This window comes from Balaenoptera ricei, chromosome 19 (assembly GCF_028023285.1).
Source record: "Balaenoptera ricei isolate mBalRic1 chromosome 19, mBalRic1.hap2, whole genome shotgun sequence".
NCBI classification, from domain to species: Eukaryota; Metazoa; Chordata; class Mammalia; order Artiodactyla; family Balaenopteridae; genus Balaenoptera; species Balaenoptera ricei.
The window spans coordinates 53,362,627-53,383,681 of NC_082657.1; the positions used below are offsets into that span (position 1 = coordinate 53,362,627).

The following is a 21,055-nucleotide window of genomic DNA, read 5'->3' on the forward strand; positions in this document are numbered from 1 at the left end:
GGATAGAAGCCCCTCCGCTACTGGACCTCACCATCCCCACTAGTGACCTTTTCTCTTTCTTGGCATCTGCCTTGCTCACCAGACTGTGGACTCCATAAGAGCAGAGACCTTGCCTTCTGTGTTTCTGATGTACACTTCCGGTTTGGCGTCTTTTCTCATGTTTCCTATGCCTGTGAACTCAAAGGATTTTCCCAAGCTAGAAGTCTGGGCGGCATCTTTAAATCTTCCCTCTCCCCTACCCAACATATGCCTGAAGGTACCAGCCGGCCTCTTTAGGAACTCTCAAAGACCCTGCTTCCCGCCATCCCTGGAAAACTTTCATCTTTTGTTTTCATCACTGCAATATCCAGGCAAGCGCCTTTCCTGCCTCTGGCTTTGGGTTCCCCTCTGTCTGAAATGAAAACCTGATTGTTCGTTCCACTGCTTTATTTAAGATTTTAAATAGCTCCCCAGCATTTATAGGATATATCTGTAGTCCGCCACCCCCGGCCCTCACGATCTGTGCCTGATGAAACCTCTAGCTTCCACCCCAACTGCCTGCCTAGTCCTGCCCTGACTGCGTTATATTCTCCAGTCTCTCCCTTGCGTAGGGTGCACCCTCTGTCTGAACAGCCCTGGCCCTGTCTTTGCCTGATTCCTGCTCATCCCTCAGGCTCACACTCCCTGGAAAGTCTCTTCTGCCAAGGTTTTCTCCTGACACGGGGGTTGGGTGGACCTCAGGCTCTCCCGTGGAATCACAGAGCTCTACCACAGCACTCCGCTTACCTTACCTGTATCTTTTTAAAAAAAATTTATTTAATTTTGGCTGCGTTGGGTCTTCGTTGCTGTGTGTGGGCTTTCTCTAGTTGTGGCTCGTGGGCTCTAGAGCGCAGGCTCGCTAGTTGTGGTGCATGGGCTTAGTTGCTCCGCGGCATGTGGGATCTTCCCGGACCAGGGCTCGAACCCGCGTCCCCTGCATTGGCAGGCGGATTCCCAACCACTGCGCCACCAGGGAAGTCCCACCTGTATTTTTATACACATGCTTTATGCGGTTTGGTACCTCCACCACCCAGGCACTGCCCAATCAGTGTGATGGGTGCTTTATGAATATGTGAGGAAGAAATCAGCAGGGAAGAATGAATAATAAGTAGCCACTTGGTATACATGTGTGGAACAGAAAGGAGCATTGAGTGTTTCGATGCTGGGGGATGAGCTGAGCATTCCCCAAAAAACCCAGCACTACATCTCAACTCATACCTCACTCCACGAAGAGACGACCCACTGGAGCCGACTGTTCTTGGGACATCGTCCTAGGACGCAGCCCTCCTGCGATTCTGGTCTCGGGCTGCTGGCACACCAGCTCTCAGGGACGTCCTCTACCGTCGCAGAACTTTTACACAGGACTTCACGTTTCCTCACCCCTCGCCCACAGGTCTTAGAACACTTGAGATTTAAAAAAAGGCATGTAACATGTTAGTCTCAAAAGACTGTCTTCCAGGTGAATTCCAGGCGAATGCATTAATGAAGGGTTTACAAAGCAATTTTTAAGCACTAGAACCAAATGCCCAATAAAATCCCTTGCAGCCAGCAGAATAAATCTTTCCTCCATCCAGAGCCTCTAAGTACAGATTAGTGTTCACTTTCAACATTCTGAATGCCCAGGGGTTGCTGTGTTGCCCCAGGTCTGAAGACAAGTTTTATTCTTAATGGAGAAGAGAGGGATTCTGTGCACAGCACACATGATAACAATTTGGAAAATGGTACAGGGCCTATTCATTGATGTAACTGTATCTCTCTCTGGCACAAGGCAGAGTCAATCTGGGCATTGGTGAAAGAGGACTGTCAGTGCTTCGGACAAGGAGAATAATAGCAAAGTATAATATGTACAACAGGGATGGCAACAGACCGTGACATTTATAAAAATGGGGCGGGAGTGTCCAATTCTTGCCCCTAACATCTGCTATTTCTAGGCGGGGCATTGTGCTAACTCTTGGGGAAAAATTAAGTCGACACTCATCAAGTATTTGGAGTAACTGTGCACGGTGGGCTCATACTCTTCTACTCTTACTGTCTTGACCTTCACAAGGACTGTGAAATATGTAAGGCGGCAAATAATCTCCTGGCTTTCAGATGTGTAGTTCAAAAGTTGCCAAGATCACTTAGAAGACTTTGGCCCCAGGCTGGGGTGTGCCCTCAAAGGACGTGTCCCCTCCCTGGCCTTTACAGTCTTCTTGTTCGCCTCTCAGAAGGGCCGCTCGAGATGTGGTCCCATTTGTCTTGGCTCTTTGTGAGTTTGCAAACATCTGGGGCACCGTTCCAAGCCTGCTCAGAGGACCAATGGGAATTCTCATTCTTCATATTTTTAAGGGAGATGGAGACAGGATGATGATGATATCATAATAATCATCTCTCTGCAAACCACAGCAGAGAACATTTATTTAATGCCTTCTGCGCATGATGATATACCTTAGTGTATACCAGGGCCTATATCACATGACCCTCTAACCAGCCTATGAGATAATTGCTATTATCCCATTTTACAAAGGAGGTGCCTGAGAGTCACAGAGCTTAGGTACCTTGACCAAGATGAATCGACCGTCTGCCAAGTTGTGGAGATGGGCAAATTCGTCTGATATCAGACCAGGGCTCTGCACCCCTAAACATCTCTCGTTCATGTTCATAACAACCAAGTAGTTAAATTCTTATTCAATAGAATTCTTATTTATCACAATTTTTTTCCAGCATGGTAACATGTTTAAATTGCTTCCCAAATGGTTTCCAGAGCCATGGTCTCTAATGGAAGAACTGGCTGCTATCACAGTTCTGAAGGACCCCTTTCGTATTGAGTAACTTCTCAAAAGGACATATTTGGTTTTAGTTGTCAAATAAAAGGGGGTGTGAGGGTGCAAGGCTAAACTTCATCCGAAATCAATACTCTCCAGGATGTAATGCACCCTATGGGGAAACTCGGTAGAAATGTGGTCAGGGGCTCCTGTCTGGCTTCATAGTTCAGGTGATGAAACCTCTGCATTTTCTTTGCATTAATCCCTAAAACTGGCTTGCCATCCATGGTTTGGCAGAGGCTGGGCTCTCACCTGCAAGGATGCTGTGTACCAGGGTTCTTGGCACATTTTGGACCAGATAATTTTCGGGGGGCTAGACATTTTTTACAATGCCCTGTGCATTGTAGGATGTTTCCCTCTACCAACCAGATGCCAGTAGCACCATCCTCCAGAGCTGCGACGATCAAATTGTCTCCGCGGCCAAATTCCCCTGGGAGGGCAAACTGCCTCCAGCTGACACCCTCTGAGTTGTGAATGTCAAGGTAGTTCTAGGGCTCTTCCAACTTCATGAGTTTGTACCTTTCATTGGGAGTTTGTGGCAAGAGCCAACTTCACGCCCAACTCCTCTCTGTAGTCTAATAACCGCACCTCTTGCCATTGAAGCAAGAGTTAAATACCCTTTCTATGCCTAGTTCTTGCTATTTTCCGTTTGCTTTGGAGAATTCAGTAGCCAGTCTCATCTGCCAATCCTCCAACACTCACTAGTCTAGCCCAAATGGCCTCCATATTCTAATTTTTTAGGAGATTACACTTTGAAGTATTCTAAGCTGTTGTACAGGGGCTCTCACACTTCCGGCTGCATAAGCATCCCTACAAATGCTAATTAAAATGCCCCATTTCACATTAACTCAGTGTGATTCCCACAAAGGTATAAACAGCTGAGACACTCTTAGGGGAAAAAAGATACCACCCGTATTTTTGTCACCTTCCTTTTCCATGGGGGAACGAGACCAATGACTCCAAGCCTTTCCCACTTACCTGAGACCAGGGCCCAGGGCTCCATTCTGGAGGGCAGCCATGGCTGTTGCAGACTTGAACCTGAGTGGGTGTGCTCACTGGGCAGAGAGAATGCACTACTGCCTCCTCCTTCTGGAAGGGCTTCTTCTGGACACACTGGACCTTCCGGCTCTGCTGGCCCCCCGCACATGACCTGCTGCACGCGCTCCATTCGCCTGGCTTCCAGCTTTCGGTGAAAGACAAAATCACTTCTGGTGAAGCTACGACCATGGGTCATCAATTCCAAAGCAGTTACTGTGAAAGATTAACCACCTGATGAAAGCCTAAGGTCAACTGTAGAACCAAGACGGCCAATTCATACTGATTCTGCTTTTATAGATTTTCAAGCCTATGTGAATGTGGTCCATTTGTAGGGAATCACATTTAATCACCACATAATTCTGGGGAAAAATACGTTCCTGTCCTCTGCAGGCAAAGAAACATGTGCCATTTGGAAATGTGAGCAATTCATTCATTCAGCCAATTGGGATCTTAAACCCTGTGCCATGGGATCTCCTAGGCATTAGGGTTGGAAAAAATGAAATGAAGCAATGCTTTTCCCATTAAGAAACCTATGGAAGAGGTGGCTATGTGAACAAATAAAGAAGATACTTTCTGATAATTACTACAAAGAAGTTAATAAAAGTACAATAATGAGACTAATGAAACAAGGGGTCAGTGAGGGGGAGAGAGGTGTGTGTGTGTGTGTGTGTGTGTGTGTGTGTGTGTGTGTGTGTGTGTGTGTGCACGCATCTGAAAGAGAGAGGGGCACATTCAGAGAGGGTCTTACAAAGAATATTTCTAAGTAGGTGGTTCCCCCGACTACTTTCTCTGGTTAGCCTTAAACTTTACTGATGGCTTAGAGAGATAATCTCGAGTTCTTTATTTAAAGATTGCCAGGTCACTGGTTTTTTTCCACAGCTGTCTGAGACTTGGTGTACACTGAAGAATGATCAACTGAAACCATGAATCCTTGTCAACAACTGCCTGTGATTAATTGAATTCTCTGATTTGAAGGCCTAGCATTAAAAAGATCCACCAGATAGGATCATGATACGTTTCAAAGCATCAATGTCTAAAACTGCTCTTGGTTTACAAATACTCTAAGTATCATTTGAAAGCATAAAAACATCACTGAGACCAAATATGTTTTTGTTACACCCCTGCATTTCTGCATCTTCCTAGTCCTATGATTTTTGCTCTGGTTTCCCCTGCCCCAAGCCTGAGGGGTGAGGTTAAAGACCTTTCTGTTAGTCCAGAGAATTTAGTACATGAGTTCTAGGATTTTAAGTATTCTAAAACATTGCATAAGCCATGTTATCTTAGTTAAAGAGAGATGATACCAAATAAAAGAATTCCTTATATTTGTACAATCATTTTATCTTACAGTAAGATGCAAAGAAAAGATATATATTATCGTGAAATTATTAGTTTTAATCAACCCCGACCTCACTGACCTGATTCCTCCACTGTCCATTTTCTCCCTTATTGCCTTTTTTTTTTTTTTTTTTTTTTTTTTGGCCGTGTCTTGTGCCTTGCACAGAGTCCTAACCGCTGGACCACCAGGGAAGTCCCCTTACTGGTTTTTTATATTTATCATTTTTATAGCACATATCTCACTGCATCTCAATTATCTGTTTACACATCCACCTCTTCCATTCGATGGTGGGTTCATTGATGGCAGGAACTACAGGCTATTCGTCTCCAGTCCTCAGCTGAGGACCTGGCGTACCGTAGGGCATATAACATGGTCATCACATGGGAAAATAATGGAGTTAGATCAGATGAACTCCTTTGTCCTTAGAACTCTAATTGTCTAAGCCCTTATTTCTAGTATATCTCTGCGGAACAATAGTCCCTAAAAGGTCTCATTATTCAACAGGAAATACTGAGATAAATAATAGGGTTGCAGGGAATTCCCTGGAAGTCCAGTGGTTAGGACTTCGCAGGTTTGATCCCCGGTCAGGGAACTAAGATCCTGCATGCCTCTCACTGCAAGGCCAAAAGAAAAAAAAAAAAAAAAAAATAGGGTGGCATAAAAGGGAAAAGAAGCAAAAGATACTGCCCATTTCACTCCAACTCTGTAGAGTCACTGCAGGGGCTGTTCTGCTTTTAAAGAGCCAGCAAACTTGTTACTGCACAGAATATCATTTCTACGTGGAGCCATCAGGAAAGTTCTGGGAGTTAAGCATGACCCATGCTCTCTCTCCCTTTTCAAGGATGTACATACAAATGGGGTTCCTTTCTTTTCTTGGTGGAGATAAACAATGATGGAAAGGAGGCTTAAAAGAAGAAAATATTAGCTTGCCATTCAAGCGTACTGACAATCCCTACAGGTACCTAAACGTACACACACATGCGTGCGCACACGCGCACACACACACGCACACACACCCCCATCTAAGGGAGAGGTTATTCCACAAGGATCAATAACACTGTCTGGTTATCATGTCTTAGAGCCACGGGATATTTTTAGAGCCAGACACTTCTTAGCAAGAGAGAAAATTCCATGGAAGCCCCTCACATGTCTTTCTCCTTTTTGTGTTCAGGATACAGCTGGTTCCAAACTCTAAGGGAAAAACTGAGTTGACAATTGGGCCTAGGGGATTGGTGGGGAGCTGAAGCCCCGAACGATTATGACAAATACACTATTTACAAGGAAAAAAATATGTATGTATATAAAAAGAGTGTGCAATATAATCGCATCACCACAAAGCAAACACTACTTATTAAGATGATCGGAAACAGCAGGGAACACAACAGTGCCGTAGAAGAAACCCTGTCAACTCTATATAAATACATTTGGCAGAAGATAAATCAAACAAGAAGAGACTCCATTTGGCTGGGAACATTACTTAAAATTAGTGCTCAAATAGTAGTGTGGCTAAAATCAATCCAAAAGCAAACCCACTGAGTTCCCCACAGTGTCTCTTCATCAAAAATGGGGTTACCACTTGGGCTCTACTCCTTTCTTTTTACTCTGTGTCATGCTACTGTGTAATTTGCATTTGGGCTTTCATGGGTTGCAGAGTAATAATGAGTTTTAAATTCTTGGATGACTCTATAAAAGTTAAGCATACAACCACACAGAAATTTAACTAACGTAGGATTCTATGTTATTTAAATATCTGTTTTAGTTCAGAGAAGAGGGGTCTCTATGAAAAGGTTGAAAAAAGATGCCTTTATGCCTTTCTTTACCCCAAGGTTATGTTGGCATAGCCACAGTCTGAGTGTCTGAAGCAAATCTGTGTTTTTCAAGTTATATATTTTAACTGCAACTCTCGTCTCCTTTCTTACATTGCCTTTCTTTGGGGGTGGGGCAGGGGGTATTCTGTCTATCTTTGAATCACTTTTGATCAGAGGCATCGACAGTGGCTTCAACCATCTCCTATCAACAATTAAGGCACACAAGTACAGATGCAACCAGAAAGACATTTCCAGATGACTTACTAGGCAGGGCAGGAGAAGGCATTGCACATTTTGGGTTCAGTTGCTGGCTTGGCTCTTGCATTGCAGAATGAGGAATTGACTTGAGTGTTTTGATCCCGTAAGCAAATGGCCTTGACACTTATGTAGCCTAATAAGACATCAGAAGTTACAAAGTGAAAATTGCAGATAACCAATTCCATTTAGTTTCCAAGTTTAGCTTCGGGTTTACCAGGGTTCTGATATTTTACTGAAGATACAGAACCTAAATATTGTATGAAAACACTTCCTTCTGATAAAATCTACAACTCATGTGAATTCCACCCTAATGCCACCTCCCCCAAGATAATAGTTTTCATATTTCAATACTTTTTAACATGTAGCGTCGTAGTTTTCAAGACTGCCATGGATTCTAGAATGATATAGTAATAAAGGCAGCCTTTTGAAAACAGGGCAATATCTGTTTGAGGGAAATATCCCACACGCTTTAACTCACACTGCACATATCTAATGGAAAATGTTCTTCAAAGAAAAATCTTGGAATTATGTGTGGAAACTCTTAAGATTTTGCTTTTTCATGAAGCATCTTCTATACTTCCCTGAGAGTACGTGCATATATAAACAAAAAGTTGAACTCACTGAATATGTGTTCATACTTGTCCGCAAGGACTCTGGTTTTTTGTTTCTGTCTGTTCACCCCGCTGCCTTGTTTTCAATATTCATTTCAGGACCTCTCATCAAGATACACTTTATTTTGTGTGTGATTAACTGTATGTGTCAGCTCCCCCCATAGGAACGCTGCCTCCTCTTTCAATTGTCTTTATTCACAAGGACTTTTCCTTAAAATGGAATCTGAGCAACAGTGAAAAGTCACTCCCGCTAGAATGATTAGGTTGAAGGGGGTTTACTTTCAGGAGGAACCGATCAAAATACTGGGACTCCCTAAAGTTAAGAGTTTGCTTCTGGAGAACGTATTCATTTGGACTTGTCTTCTCTTAGACTTCCGACATGCTACGGTCTGTGAGTCACACGAAGGTGCTGCTAGCTCAAGGCAAAGGAGAATCCCATAATGCACTTGTCCAGCAGCCTCCCCTTGGTTGTATTTATTCCCTGTAAATGGAAAATGGACTGAATCTCTCTCTTTCCCAAGGAACCTGTGCTCTCTCCGGAATACCAGGAAGTTATTGCGAATGATCTCAAAGAGCATTTGATACATGAACTGCTCATGCTCAAAGACTACATGAAAAAGAACATAAAGATTATGGTTTCTGTTCTGTTAAAAAAAAAAACACCATAAAATGATACATGTGTGGCAATGTGTCTGAGTATGTGACACACATGTGTTTTTATGTTTGCTTAAGAAAAAGAATACAATGATATAGACCAAAGTATTAACATCGGCTATTGCTGATTAAAAAGATTATGGGAGATTATTTTCTTCTTTATAGCATATTGCTTTTAAAATGTGTATTAATAAAAAATATATTCCCTTTTAATTATTGAATATATATTTTTAAAAAGAAGTATTTCCTCATATTTTGTTAACTAGCATGGGCAGCTGAAGACAGAATTTCTTCACTTTCTGTGTTTCTGCTCTGTCTCTGGTCCCAAGATGCCCGGTTTGCTCAGTGGGACGGACACAGTAGGGAGACCCGCTGTCACCAGGTGCTCTGAGCATGAGGAAATGAGCTTCATGCTTTGGTTTCATGGACTTATTTATGGACTCATTCTTCTTCCCAAAGGGCAAGTGTGACAAAGATTGACTTACCAACCAATATGTGATATTTTGGGACCTAAATAAAATGCCTCCCTTCTACGCACTGAGAGGATGGCTGTTGTTCTTCCTTCCTTACAAGGGCTGTTTCTCAGATTTAATCCATTTCCCTGCGGGGCTGGAACGCCACTGCTCCCACGTGTCAGATCGCTGTCTTAAGTCTGCCTTGCGTGTGCTTTCACTGTCTTGCCCCTACCTTCTCTAAGTCCCACTGGGAGGCTGACAACAACAGAAAAGTCAGGACAGAAAGACACGAAGCTGTGAGCTGAAAAATCCATCAATGACTCAATCCTTACATTTATAAGAAATGGACACATGGTTTATATTTCCCCCCCCCTTGTAAGTTTCAGATGCATAACTTTTGAGTCCTGGTTGTGGCTGACTTGAGATTTGTGTGAGTTGGTTCCTTTCTACATAGGAAAATCCCCGAAGAGTACAAATAATATTTGTTTTTTTTTTTTTTTCTTACAGTGACAGTTCCCATAAAGATAGTTCTTTTGTTGCTTATTTAAACCATACAATGGAAAGACGTCTGGAGTGAAAGAACCTGGTTTTTTTTTTTTTTTAAAAACAGGGCAGGTGGGGGGGGGGTTCTACAAAAGGAAACTGAGGCAAGTGGGGGCCAGACCATGCTGGGTCCGGTGGGCCACGATGAGGAGCGTGGGTTTCATCCAAGTGCAAAGAGGAGCCATGGATGACTTTGAAGCAGAAGAACATAATTTCATTTTTTTTTTCTGTTGCTGTAATATTTTTTTTGAATTATTTTTTTATACAGCAGGTTCTTATTAGTTATCTATTTTATACATATTAGTGTATATATGTCAATCCCAATCTCCCAATTCATCCCACCACCCACCCCCTGCCCGCCACTATTCCCCCCTTGGTGTCCATGTTTGTGCTCTACATCTGTGTCTCTATTTCTGCCCTGCAAACCGGTGAAAGACCCTGTTTAAGGAGAGACGTGGAAGACAGTGAGGAAATCAACTACCTCCACCACAGGAGAAGGAGCAATCTGACTGCACTGTACTCCAGGTGTGGCTGTGTCTTTCTGAGGCTGGCTGAGTTCCATTCACGACCTGGGGAAGTGCATACTTCCAAGATATCCCCGGATTTTTGCCTTGCATCAGAATCTGGACAGTGTAAGATACAAATCAGAGATCAAGAGACAGGTCAGACCCTGGAATTCCAGAAATCTCACTGAACATTTTAGAGATATTTGCATGCCATTTTGACCTCCAAGCTGGTTCACATCATTGTTCCCAAGTATGTTTTATGTTGATTTAAAGTTTGCCCATGACACTTTAAAATGTGTACCTCTAGAGCACCAGACCTGTGATTTAGAAAGACAGTAGGGAAACAGGACATTTGCTATAAGCCCACAGCCCTCAGTTCTAGGCATATCCAATGAATAAGGCAAGAAAATAGATTTTTACCTTATGTTGAAGGAGAGGTTATACTATGAGGTCTCAACCTTCACTTTAAACTTGAAAGCCTAGCATGATACTAACACATACTGGTGCTCCACAGATAACGGTTGAAATTGAATCAGCGTATATAGATTTTTATGATTTATCCTGGGCCACAACTTATAATCCCTCTCCTGGATGCCAGTAGATGCTAGGCACAAGGGAAGCACTCAGAAAACCTTAGAATACCCCACTTGGCGTCCCTATCTTCAACCTTAGAATCCAGGCAGATTCCCAATAGGATTTCCAAAGAGAATCTGCCCAAACAGTAGGTGTCTGTTAACTGTGTACCAGAATGAGCAGATAAGACAAAAAGAAATATGATCAGAAGCAGTGGTTGGTAATATATATACTGGAATGGATTTGACCTCAAAAGGGCAAGGACTTGGGACAAATCTGATACTATCAGGTCTGACTACTAAAATAAGAGCAATCATTTACTGGCACTTCCCAGGTGTCAGACACTCTGCCGGGCTTTTTCTATGCATTATTTCAAGAGTCCTCTAACCACTCTATAATGTAGGTGTCTATTTTTTCATCGAAAAAAAAAACCAACAAAAACTGAGAAGAATGAACTTGTGCAAGATCATACAGGTGACCGGTGAATGAGATTAAAATAGAATTTAGGCCCTCCAACAAAAGGTGCCTAAGGACTGTAAGATATCACCTTTTTATTTTTTTTCTTGGAGTATAGTTGATTTACAATGTTGTGTTACTTTCAGGTGTAGCAAAGTGATTCTGTTATATGTGTGTGTGTATATATATGTGTGTGTGTGCACATATGTGTGTATGTATATATATTCTTTTTCAAATTCTTTTCCATTATAGGTATTACAAGATATTGAATAGAGTTCCCTGTGCTATACAGTAGGGCCTTGTTGTTCATCTATTTTATATATAGTACTGTGTATCTGTTCATCCCAAGTTCCTGATTTATCCCTCCCCCCCCACCCCTTTCCCCTTTGGTAACCGTAAGTTTGTTTCCTATGTCTGGATATCACCTTGTTTTTGGTGTAGGCAAACACATTATTTGCCTCCCTTCCTGATCCTCTCTTTTCTTAACTACTTCTCTTTGTTTTTTCTTTCAAGCTCAAAGCATGAATACAAACAGCTGGTTTTCTCCCAACCCGTGTCTTGTGAAAAACGTGTGTTACCACCAGAACTGGGCATTCATGGCCAAGAAGCCAAAAATGAATTTTAACAGGTTTCCAGTTAAAAATAGGAACTCCTGGCTCTATCTCTGTCTGGTGGGATCCCACCTCAATTAAAGTTGGGTGGGTGGCAGCAGTTCAAGGACCTCCTTACACCAGACCGCTCCTTAGGATACTACAAAATGGTTTCCACTTTGCTATTAGCTTAAATATCTCCAGAAGTATTATGGCTTGCTCTGAAGATTCCACGGTGTAGTCATCATTTGTCATCCAACAAAACAAATCCTGGTGGCCCCCAGAAACAACCAAATTGTTAATAGATGGGTCTTTGTTTCCCTCACCCCCATCCAAAACAAAAAGCAAACAAAACACAACAGGTAGTACCATTAAAATCAACAAATGCCGAATTCTCATTAGTCACCAATGAAAACCTTCTCAAAATCAAGGTCTTAGGAGTCTTTGAATTCCAAGGATCTTTCTAGTCTTTGCCTTTCTTATTTTTGCAGCTAAGTGATACAAACTGTTCTTGGAATCATGTGTTCAGTTATGTTATAACATTACATATATTTTGAATAAATAGAATGCTTTCCTTATTTGAGATTTTTTGCAGTGTTTTTGTTAAGGTCTTCATGTGATATTATGTAAACAGAGACACTATAGAGCTTTATTCACAATCAAGCTAGAATTTTGAGAGGAATTTCACATTCAGAAGGTAATACTGATGCTCATGGATATTTCAACTCAATTTCTCCTTGAGTTAAAGTGATATCTCAAATGTGACACTTTTGGTTGCTATTTTCTTTATGCAATAGTAATGCAGAGTTCTTGTAGGGAAGAAAATAACACGTGTGCAAGCATGGCAGTAAAATACAGGTGAAATGTATCAGAGTTAGAGTGAGCTAAGGCTCAAGATCAGGATGATATTACAATAGAATGGAGTTGCATCACACATGCACATAAGATAGACAAATTCAAGGGCAAGCGTGATAGAGACAGAAATCCACTCACTTAGCTCCACTTCCTAGTACCACCCCACCCCACATTCAGACTAGATCCTGACTTCCACTGCCGCAGGGGAAAGGGATCCCCAGTAGAAATGCAAAGAAAAGAAAAAATAACTTTAGTTCTTGCCTTTTCAATGTCAAGGACTTATGTTCTGGTGATTTAAGAGTGGTTTAGCACATTTTCAATGAGCATTTGAAATATATTCTACTTTCACCTTTTAGACAGATTCTAGAACCTAGGCCATACATGGCATGTGGTTTCACTGTAAAAATTTTTAAATGTTGCTGTGAACAGCAGGATGCATTTGAGAGGGAGAAAAAAAAGGACTGTGAAGGTCAAAGTGTCATCGCTATTAAACAAACAAAAACAACCAAGATGTCAAGTTTCCCTAGGCTTCCAGTAAAGCAATCCATAAAATATTATTGATGCTACCATCAAGAAGAGAATGTAGGCACTCTCTCCCATCAAATGTGTTTCTGCATCTGGACCCATACATTCCTCTCCTTCTGTTACCCAGGATGTCCTGTCCTGGCTCCTCCCAGGATGCTCAGCCCGGGTTGTCCACTATTGCCCTGGATCCCATCTTCCCTCACCTACTTAAGGGCGTCACTGCTAGTGTCGTCCCCTCTCTCTTGAGCCTTATTGAAATGTCCCCGTCTATTGGATCATTCGATAAGCACATGAACATGCTATTATATCCCTCATCTCAAGAGGAAAAAAATGATCTCATCTCTACGTACACTTCCAGCTCACATTCACTGTTTCCCTTTATAGCAAAAATCCCTCTAAGAGTTGCCTTGACTTTGGATCTCTGCATATTCCTCATTCTCCCGTGGTCCCTCTTTCTCAGGCATCCCTCCGCACCACATCACTGAAACCTCTCTTTCAAGGGCACCTTGTCACTTCCAACAGTCAACGGCTTTGTCTTACTCAACCAATCACAAGCACTGGACATAGCTGATCACTTCCTCCTGTTTTCGCTATTAGAAACCCATCATTTCAGTTCTTTTCCTCCCTTACTGACCGACCGACCTTCATTCCTAGTTTCTTTTGCTGAATCCTTATTTCCTAATGACTCAATGTCAAATTGACTTCCAACCTCTCGACCTCTTGTTTTTCTATACTCACCCCTCTAGGTGATCTCATCCAGTCCTGTAGTTTAAGTGCAATCTACAGGTTGACCACTCCCAAATTCATAACTCTACACCAGCGCTTTCCAATAGAACTTTCTGCAATGATGACAAGTATTATACTATAAACCTGTGTTGTTCCACGTGGCAGCCGCAAGCCACATGTGGCTCTTGAGCACTAGTATACATTGTGATTGAAGAGTAAGACGTTATGTTTAATTTAATCTAAATCTAAACTTAAAGAACCACATGTGAGTAGTGGCTACCATATGGGACAGCACAGCTGTAAATGAAACCCATCCTCTGACCTCCACATTCACATAGTTAACTGTCTATTGAGCATCTCTACTTGAATGTTTAAAAGGTAAACAAAGTCCAACAATGAACTCGGGATTCTCCTCCCTGTTCTCTGAAAGGCTGTTCTTCCCAGTCTCACAAAATGGCAACCCAATCCTTCTAATTGTTCGGGCTAAAATAGAAAGTTGATCTCCTCTCTTTTACTCACACCCCACACCTAATCGACCAAGAAATGGTGTTATCTTTACTTTCAATATTACTCAAATCTGACCACGTCTCACTTTATCTATTGCTACTGTTGCTTCCTTGGTCTAAGCCGCCATCATCTCTTTGGATTTCCATGATCATGGCTCTCTAGGGATGAGGAGAAGCCATATTCTCTAGCGGAGGAGATGGACACATCCACACTCAAAAATAATATGGTTACTTAAGAGGTTAAAAACAAAGTGCCATATAACCTGCCAAGGGAAATCAAATGTTACTGTGAACTTGGGGGGAGGGGATCACATGACTACCTAAGGAAACTGTGTGGCTGTTACTTAATTAATGAAGTATTTTGGTGATGATTCCCGCCAAGAATCCACAAAAGAACAAAAGAATTTGTTTTCTTTGAGGATTTCTATTCCCCTCAAAAGGACAAACTTTTATACTGAGTTCCCCACCTTCCTTCCCTTAGGTAAAGCAAAAATATGTAAAGATCCTCTGAAAAGTAAAACATCTGAGCTAAAAGTAGTTAATAGCAAGAAGGCAACTAATCCATTTCATACTATCAAGGTAATAAAAGAAGCTTACTTATGCAGCCATGGCAAGAAGAGAAATAACTCCCACGATTTACTGTAAATGTGCACAAAATTATGCAACTTTAAATTACTAACTCATAACATATGTCGCAGCTGGTTATTGCCATATTACTAGTACAGTTCTATAGCCAATGGCCTACAGGACATATTGTTTATATTTTGTTTGTTGGACATATTAATGCATTCATTGAATGCACAAATGAATAAGACTCTCAACTTTAAAAAAAATCAAATGACTCACGGCTTCACTATAATGTGTGTGTATCTGTAAGGTCACAGGAGAGTTCTATGTGTAATCACATAGGCTGAAGGACAACATTTGTGTAAACCAGCAGAAAGCTGACTTTAGAATTTACTTTAACATCAGCTCATAAAGCCTTCTTAAAGAAAGTAATTATTTAAACAAATAGACACCAAGATCAAATATATAAATGATGAGTATTTGCCAATTACATTATTTGCTTCTCTATGATAATTTAGGCATTCTCTGCCCTTTTCCTAATCCTGTATGAGGAACAAAGTAACCAAGAATGGAATACACAGCAGTTGTCTTATCTTTTTGTTTGATGCTTGCAATAGCGAATCCTTTGGAAATAGACTGATCGTCTGGCTGAAAGAATCTCTAAGTCCCTTCTTTACCCCATTCTGAAAAAAGATTGGACTTTGTTAAAAAAAGAAAAAAAAAGTCAATCCCACCCTCAGGATTGGCTACATAATTTGCGGGGCCCAGAGCAAAATGGAAATGCAAGGCTCCTTGTTTAAAAAAATGATTAAGGATTTCAAGCTGGTGACAACAGAACAGTAAACCAAACATAAGGCACTTCTGGGTCCAAGGTCCCCTGTGACTTTGCGGGTTCCACGTCCATGAAGCCACCTCTGCCCAACCTTAAGGCTGAGGTTTTCTCACCTGCATCAGTTTTAAGACACAATGAAAAATGTTCCAAATTCTAAATGGTCCTGCGGTCTAACAATGACTTTGCCCACTCCTCTTAGTGGAGATGACACCCACTAATTTGGCAGGCTTGGCTATACCTAAGTACCTCAGTGAGACCATGACCATCACCTTGACCACAGACAGTGCGACCCACCCGAAGCTCGGAAGCAGGACCGTGGGACGACGTGTGATAACCGCATAGCTAAGATTCTAACTGCCTCTGCGGATGCCGAGGAACGAACACATCTGAAACAATACGTCATTTGAAAATGCTAATTCCCATCACTCACATCTATTTAGAAATATTTTCAGTGACCCTGTCAAGCGCAGTCAATAACTTTTTTCAGCACTAGTGGAGAACACAAAGGCCCTCCGGGTCACATGGATGCCACAACCCTCCCCCACCCCCCATCAGAGCACAACATCACAATAACGCCCCGTGCTGCCTGTCGGACTGTATAGCCCAGCTGTGAAACGCACAAGTTTGGAAAGACCGCCAGCAATTCAGTCTACTTAACTGGACTTAGTCCAGAGGATTTTCCAGCCAACTGGCACTGGGTCTCTAACTTACAGTTGGCAAGCAACCTCCTTAAATGCTTCCAGGTCCTCAGCAGAACTGTGCAGTGTCTACCTTTAACACACCAACCACCTGACTTCAGACACAGCACTCAGCGGCTCTGACCGCAGGGTGCGGAGCTATAAAATTTACAGCTTCTTAAGTTGGAAAACCACAGACGATGGGGCTGGACTCTACCAACTGCCCTCCGAAGGAAGGGGGATGCAGGTTCCGCTTGGGGCACACAAAGTTAAAACAAAGGACACACTGAGTAGTCTTGGGTAAACAGCTTGCTTTCTGTCGCTCCCACTTTTAATTTGTAATGTGCAAACTATAAATGCCTTCAATCAGCTTCATTTTTGTTTCATTACTTAAGGCCCATTTTTCCTTTTAAGGAAGTTGTCCTAATTCTCCCATGGAAACTAAAGAGTTATGCATAGGTTCTGAAGACCGACGTTTTATTTAGTGCATGCTTGGAAGCTTATTTCTTGTCTTCAGTCATGTACTTGATCGCTTTAAAAAATAACAGCAGCAATACTTAGTGTGCTATGCCAGGCAAAGCACTGTACAAGCATTATCTCATTTAAAGCTGACAACACCACTCGGGACTTCCCTGGTGGCACAGTGGATAAGACTCTGCGCTGCCAAAGCAGGGGGCCCGGGTTTGATCCCTGGTCCAGGAACTAGATCCCACATGCATGCCGCAACTAAGGAGCCGGCGAGCCGCAACTAAGGAGCCCTCGAGCCGCAACTAAGGAGCCTGCCTGCCGCAACGAAGACCTGAGGCAACCAAATAAATAAATATTAAAAAAAAATAATAAAGCAGATAACAATACTATGAGGTAGGCACAGTGCTGTTAATATCTTAGTACTGTAGATGAATGCACCAATACACAAGGCCACATAGCTAGTAAGTAGCAACACTGGGAACTCAAGTCTCTGATATTGTCCGACTCCCAAACTTGACATCTTAACTCTTGGGACACTGCATCTCCAGGTCTGAAATGTCACATCTAGGATTCTAATTTAAAGTTCTAAAGACTGGATGAACCGTTGAAAAGACGTTGTCACCAGGATCCAAGAGCATGCTATAACATTTACATTGTGCTATCGGGTTCCAACCTGAAAATGTTGTTTCTTGAACACGCTAATATCTGACTTAAGGATACATGATTTTTAATCTCCTCAATCCATTTTCCCCTGCATTTATAGAACTGTTGGATTTCACCATTGTTTTAACAGCTGAAATACAACCTACTTTATAGATTGACCCCTTCCGATAAATGATGAATTTCGCCGTACATTACGTGTTGACTAAGTCAGGGAAGGGATAGTTTTGTAGTGTAAATTCCTGTTTTTGTATAATCCTGTGATTTTTTGGAAGCCTCGTGATGTGAAAAATCAGCCAGTTGTCTTTGTCTTCTTATTTGCTTCAAAGCCTGAAAAACATGACCAGGTATCACCACTGCTATTAGGTGTGAGTGAGTTGGATTTGACAAGACACAGCACCACAAAGACCCCGATCGGGGCCTTGGAAGTACATCTGTGAGGCAGCTTCAAAGGTGTGGGCTGACACATTGAACCCTGACTACAGTTCTAATTCAACTCATCAACATTCCTCAGAGTTTAGTGAAGAGAAATAGTGTTCTCCGACCTGTCACAGAAGTATTTGCCATGAATTAACTGGAGGCCTGCACTTCAAATAGCAAATGGCAATCTCTAGACAAATGATGTGGCATCATGAAAGCACATATGAATCGTCCTCTGGAGTCTGGAGTTTCCTATCATCTGTTCTGAATTTATTCTCCATTACTTCTTTGCCTCTTTTGTGTTTTGTGTCTTCACTCCATCCCTGCTCCTTGGATAATCTCCTTTCCCTTACACTGATTTTATCGTGAGGCACATCTTTACTCATTTCAGCTCCTTCCCCTTGCGGGGGGCGGGGGATGCAGACAGCAGGGTCACAAGGAAGGAGCTGGATGAGAAGGTAAGTCTCTGTCAGCGATGCTTGCACACTGTCAACTCAGTGATCAACGTGCCTGTCCACCTGGTCCCCCGCCACCCCATCATCTCCTTTTGCCAAAGAGTGGAGGAAGTTGTTTATTATAGTAATTTTCTTTACATGTCTTTTTCTGCCTTGAAACTGGCCTGTGGTTAACCTATTTGTCACTTACTGTCATTACAAAGGCTGCTGTATTTGTCAGCTGCGGGATTCTCTCTTGGTACACGATTAATTGGGAAAGGGTTTTCAAAGAGTTAAACACCCCCTTTTGCCCCTTAACAGAGACAGAAAAAAAAAATCCTTAACATAAAGGAGAGCTTTCATTTTTAAGACCTTTTTTTTTAAAAAAAAGGAATGCTGTAAAAACACAGGTGATCATATTTCAGTCCTAGACTAGCAACCTGTGTTATCATGTCGTCCTGACTCACTGTTTATCAGACGGAGATGAAGTTACTTTATAAATGAAACACTCATGATGAATTTCCTCACCTACCCTCCAACTGCATGACAGTTTGATGGAGAATATGACTCATTCACTGTTGTGTGTGAGAGAGAGACAGATGGAAACAGAGACAGAGAGAAACAGAGACAGAGAAAGAGAATAAAGGAGAGGAAGGAGAACAGGGGGAGAGGGACACGAGAGGGGGAAGGGGGAGGCGGGGAGGTGGGGAGAAGGGGGGCGGGGAGAGAGAGAGAGAGAGAGTGTGAGAGCGTGCATCAGCTAGCAAAAAAGCTGATCTTCAGTCACTTCTAAAGAATGTGTCATCTCTAAGTGGACACCTTCACTAATCATGAAAAAAAAAAAGAGAATTTTTGTGTTTTTCATTCTCATTGCCAAGGCTCCCTAAAATTGTATCTTAAACGGGCCTTTTGCACTGCGCTTATACAGAGGACAAAACCAGTGACCTTATGTTACCTATAGCTCAATCTCAAAACGGAAAAACATTACATTTTCAGCCATACTCAAAACGTCCAGCATATAGACGTCTACTTCAGATTAAATGATTATTTTTCCACGAAGGCATGTGTAAATTTCAACTCTGAACTTCAGTTTTCACATTTCTACCACTTCAAAATTTAATTCCTTGTACAAGACACACACACACACACACACACACACAATTTAGCTATGTGATGTGCAGAAGATTTAGTTTTTCTTGTGTTCCCAAACCCAGTAAAATAAATATGGTAGGTCTATGCATAGTATCCTGAAGACTATTGAAATATAAGCTGACTTTTAAATCTTTCAGATGATTAATGAGTGCACTAGTTCAATGAGAAATTCCTTAGACTCTATGCCAGACTCATGTTGTAGGGGATAAGCTGAAATAAAGAAAGATGTGGAAATTATCTAGTTTATAATAACTGTGTCTGTAGTGATCTCAGAAAGTATATGGTTGCCAAATCAATATTGATTTCTTTCTGTGCTGGGGTGTGCACGTGTGTGTCATTTTCCCCTGGGCAATGCAGAAATATGATACAGAGTCATGAACATTAGCTCCATTTCTCCAAGTCATTTACATGTATATGGATGTCTGTACTTCAAAATAAAAACTTGATTGATGGACTTAAATAATGCCTAAAAATTTAAGACCTCAGACAATCATATAAATCCTTGATTACCCTTAGGAATTTCCTCTTGGCCACTGAGGAAATTAAGGGGCCAGCTCAGTCTAAATTGACATCCACCTGTTGCTAATGTTGGACCATGTAGAATCCGGGTTCCGAGAAGAATGAAGGTTTGTAACAGAGACAGTATTTGAAAATTGGGCAGGCACAGGACTTGGTGATAAAAGTGAAAATCTGTTTTCCATTTAAACTGAGCTTCCCTATGAAGACATTCTGTAAAGTTTTGACATTAAAAATAACCAGAAGCAGAAGACACTTTTGTGTCAGGCCATGCACTTATTTCTTGAGGTTAACTGACAGCAGTCAATCTGTCCCAGGACTGCATTACCCCTGCCTTGCACTAGAAAACACCCAGAAATAAGTGAAAAGATCTGTTAAACCCACCACCCTGGGAGGGCAAGTTGCTGTTCTCCCAGATTAAGGTAAGTCAACTGTGAACTAACTGGTCAGCAAGTTCTTATGTGTAAATTATTCACTCTGGGAAAGGCAAGCCTTTTAGAAAGCAGATCGATTCCTCAAATGCAATTGAGGAGATCAAATTTCAATATTTAAATGCCCTTCACTGTACTTAACTTTCAACTGTACAATTCTAGGACTAGTCCTAAGAGATGATGAAATCCAGTGGTTTTTAAAATGTGTACCGCAGAAGTCTAAGCCTTTCAGAGAACTTCAGATTACGACTGTGGTTTGGGACAGAAGGGCAGAAATGGAGAGGAGAGGCTGGCCTCTGGGCCCTGTCACTCTTGACTTTGGTCAGAGAAAGTCTCCTTTCACTTGATTTATTGTCTCCATGTATGATTTTTCAACTTGGAAAGAAGATTCTACTATTTATTTTTTTTAATTTTTAATATTTATTTATTTATTTGGTTGCACCAGGTCTTAGTTGCAGGAGGTGGGTTCCTTAGTTGCAGGAGGTGGGCTCCTTAGTTGCGGCAGGCAGGCTCCTTAGTTGCGGCTCGTGGGCTCCTTAGTTGTGGCATGTGAACTCTTAGTTGCGGCATGCATGTGGGATCTAGTTCCCTGACCAGGGATCGAACCTGGGCTCCCTACATTGTGAACGCGGAGTC

General features: G+C 42.0%; 1 protein-coding gene across 1 annotated transcript in view; it reads right to left on the reverse strand.

Annotated features, from left to right (window-relative positions):
- Positions 1-21,055, reverse strand: part of ADAMTS18 (ADAM metallopeptidase with thrombospondin type 1 motif 18) — a 153,091-nt gene that overhangs the window by 18,214 nt on the left and 113,822 nt on the right. The window contains exons 16-19 of the mRNA XM_059903515.1: positions 10,007-10,148; positions 7,269-7,395; positions 3,801-4,005; positions 1,237-1,422 (exon numbers count right to left, since the gene is read on the reverse strand). Coding sequence (XP_059759498.1) covers positions 1,237-1,422; positions 3,801-4,005; positions 7,269-7,395; positions 10,007-10,148 — 660 coding nt within the window. The remainder of the gene's footprint in view (positions 1-1,236; positions 1,423-3,800; positions 4,006-7,268; positions 7,396-10,006; positions 10,149-21,055) is intronic.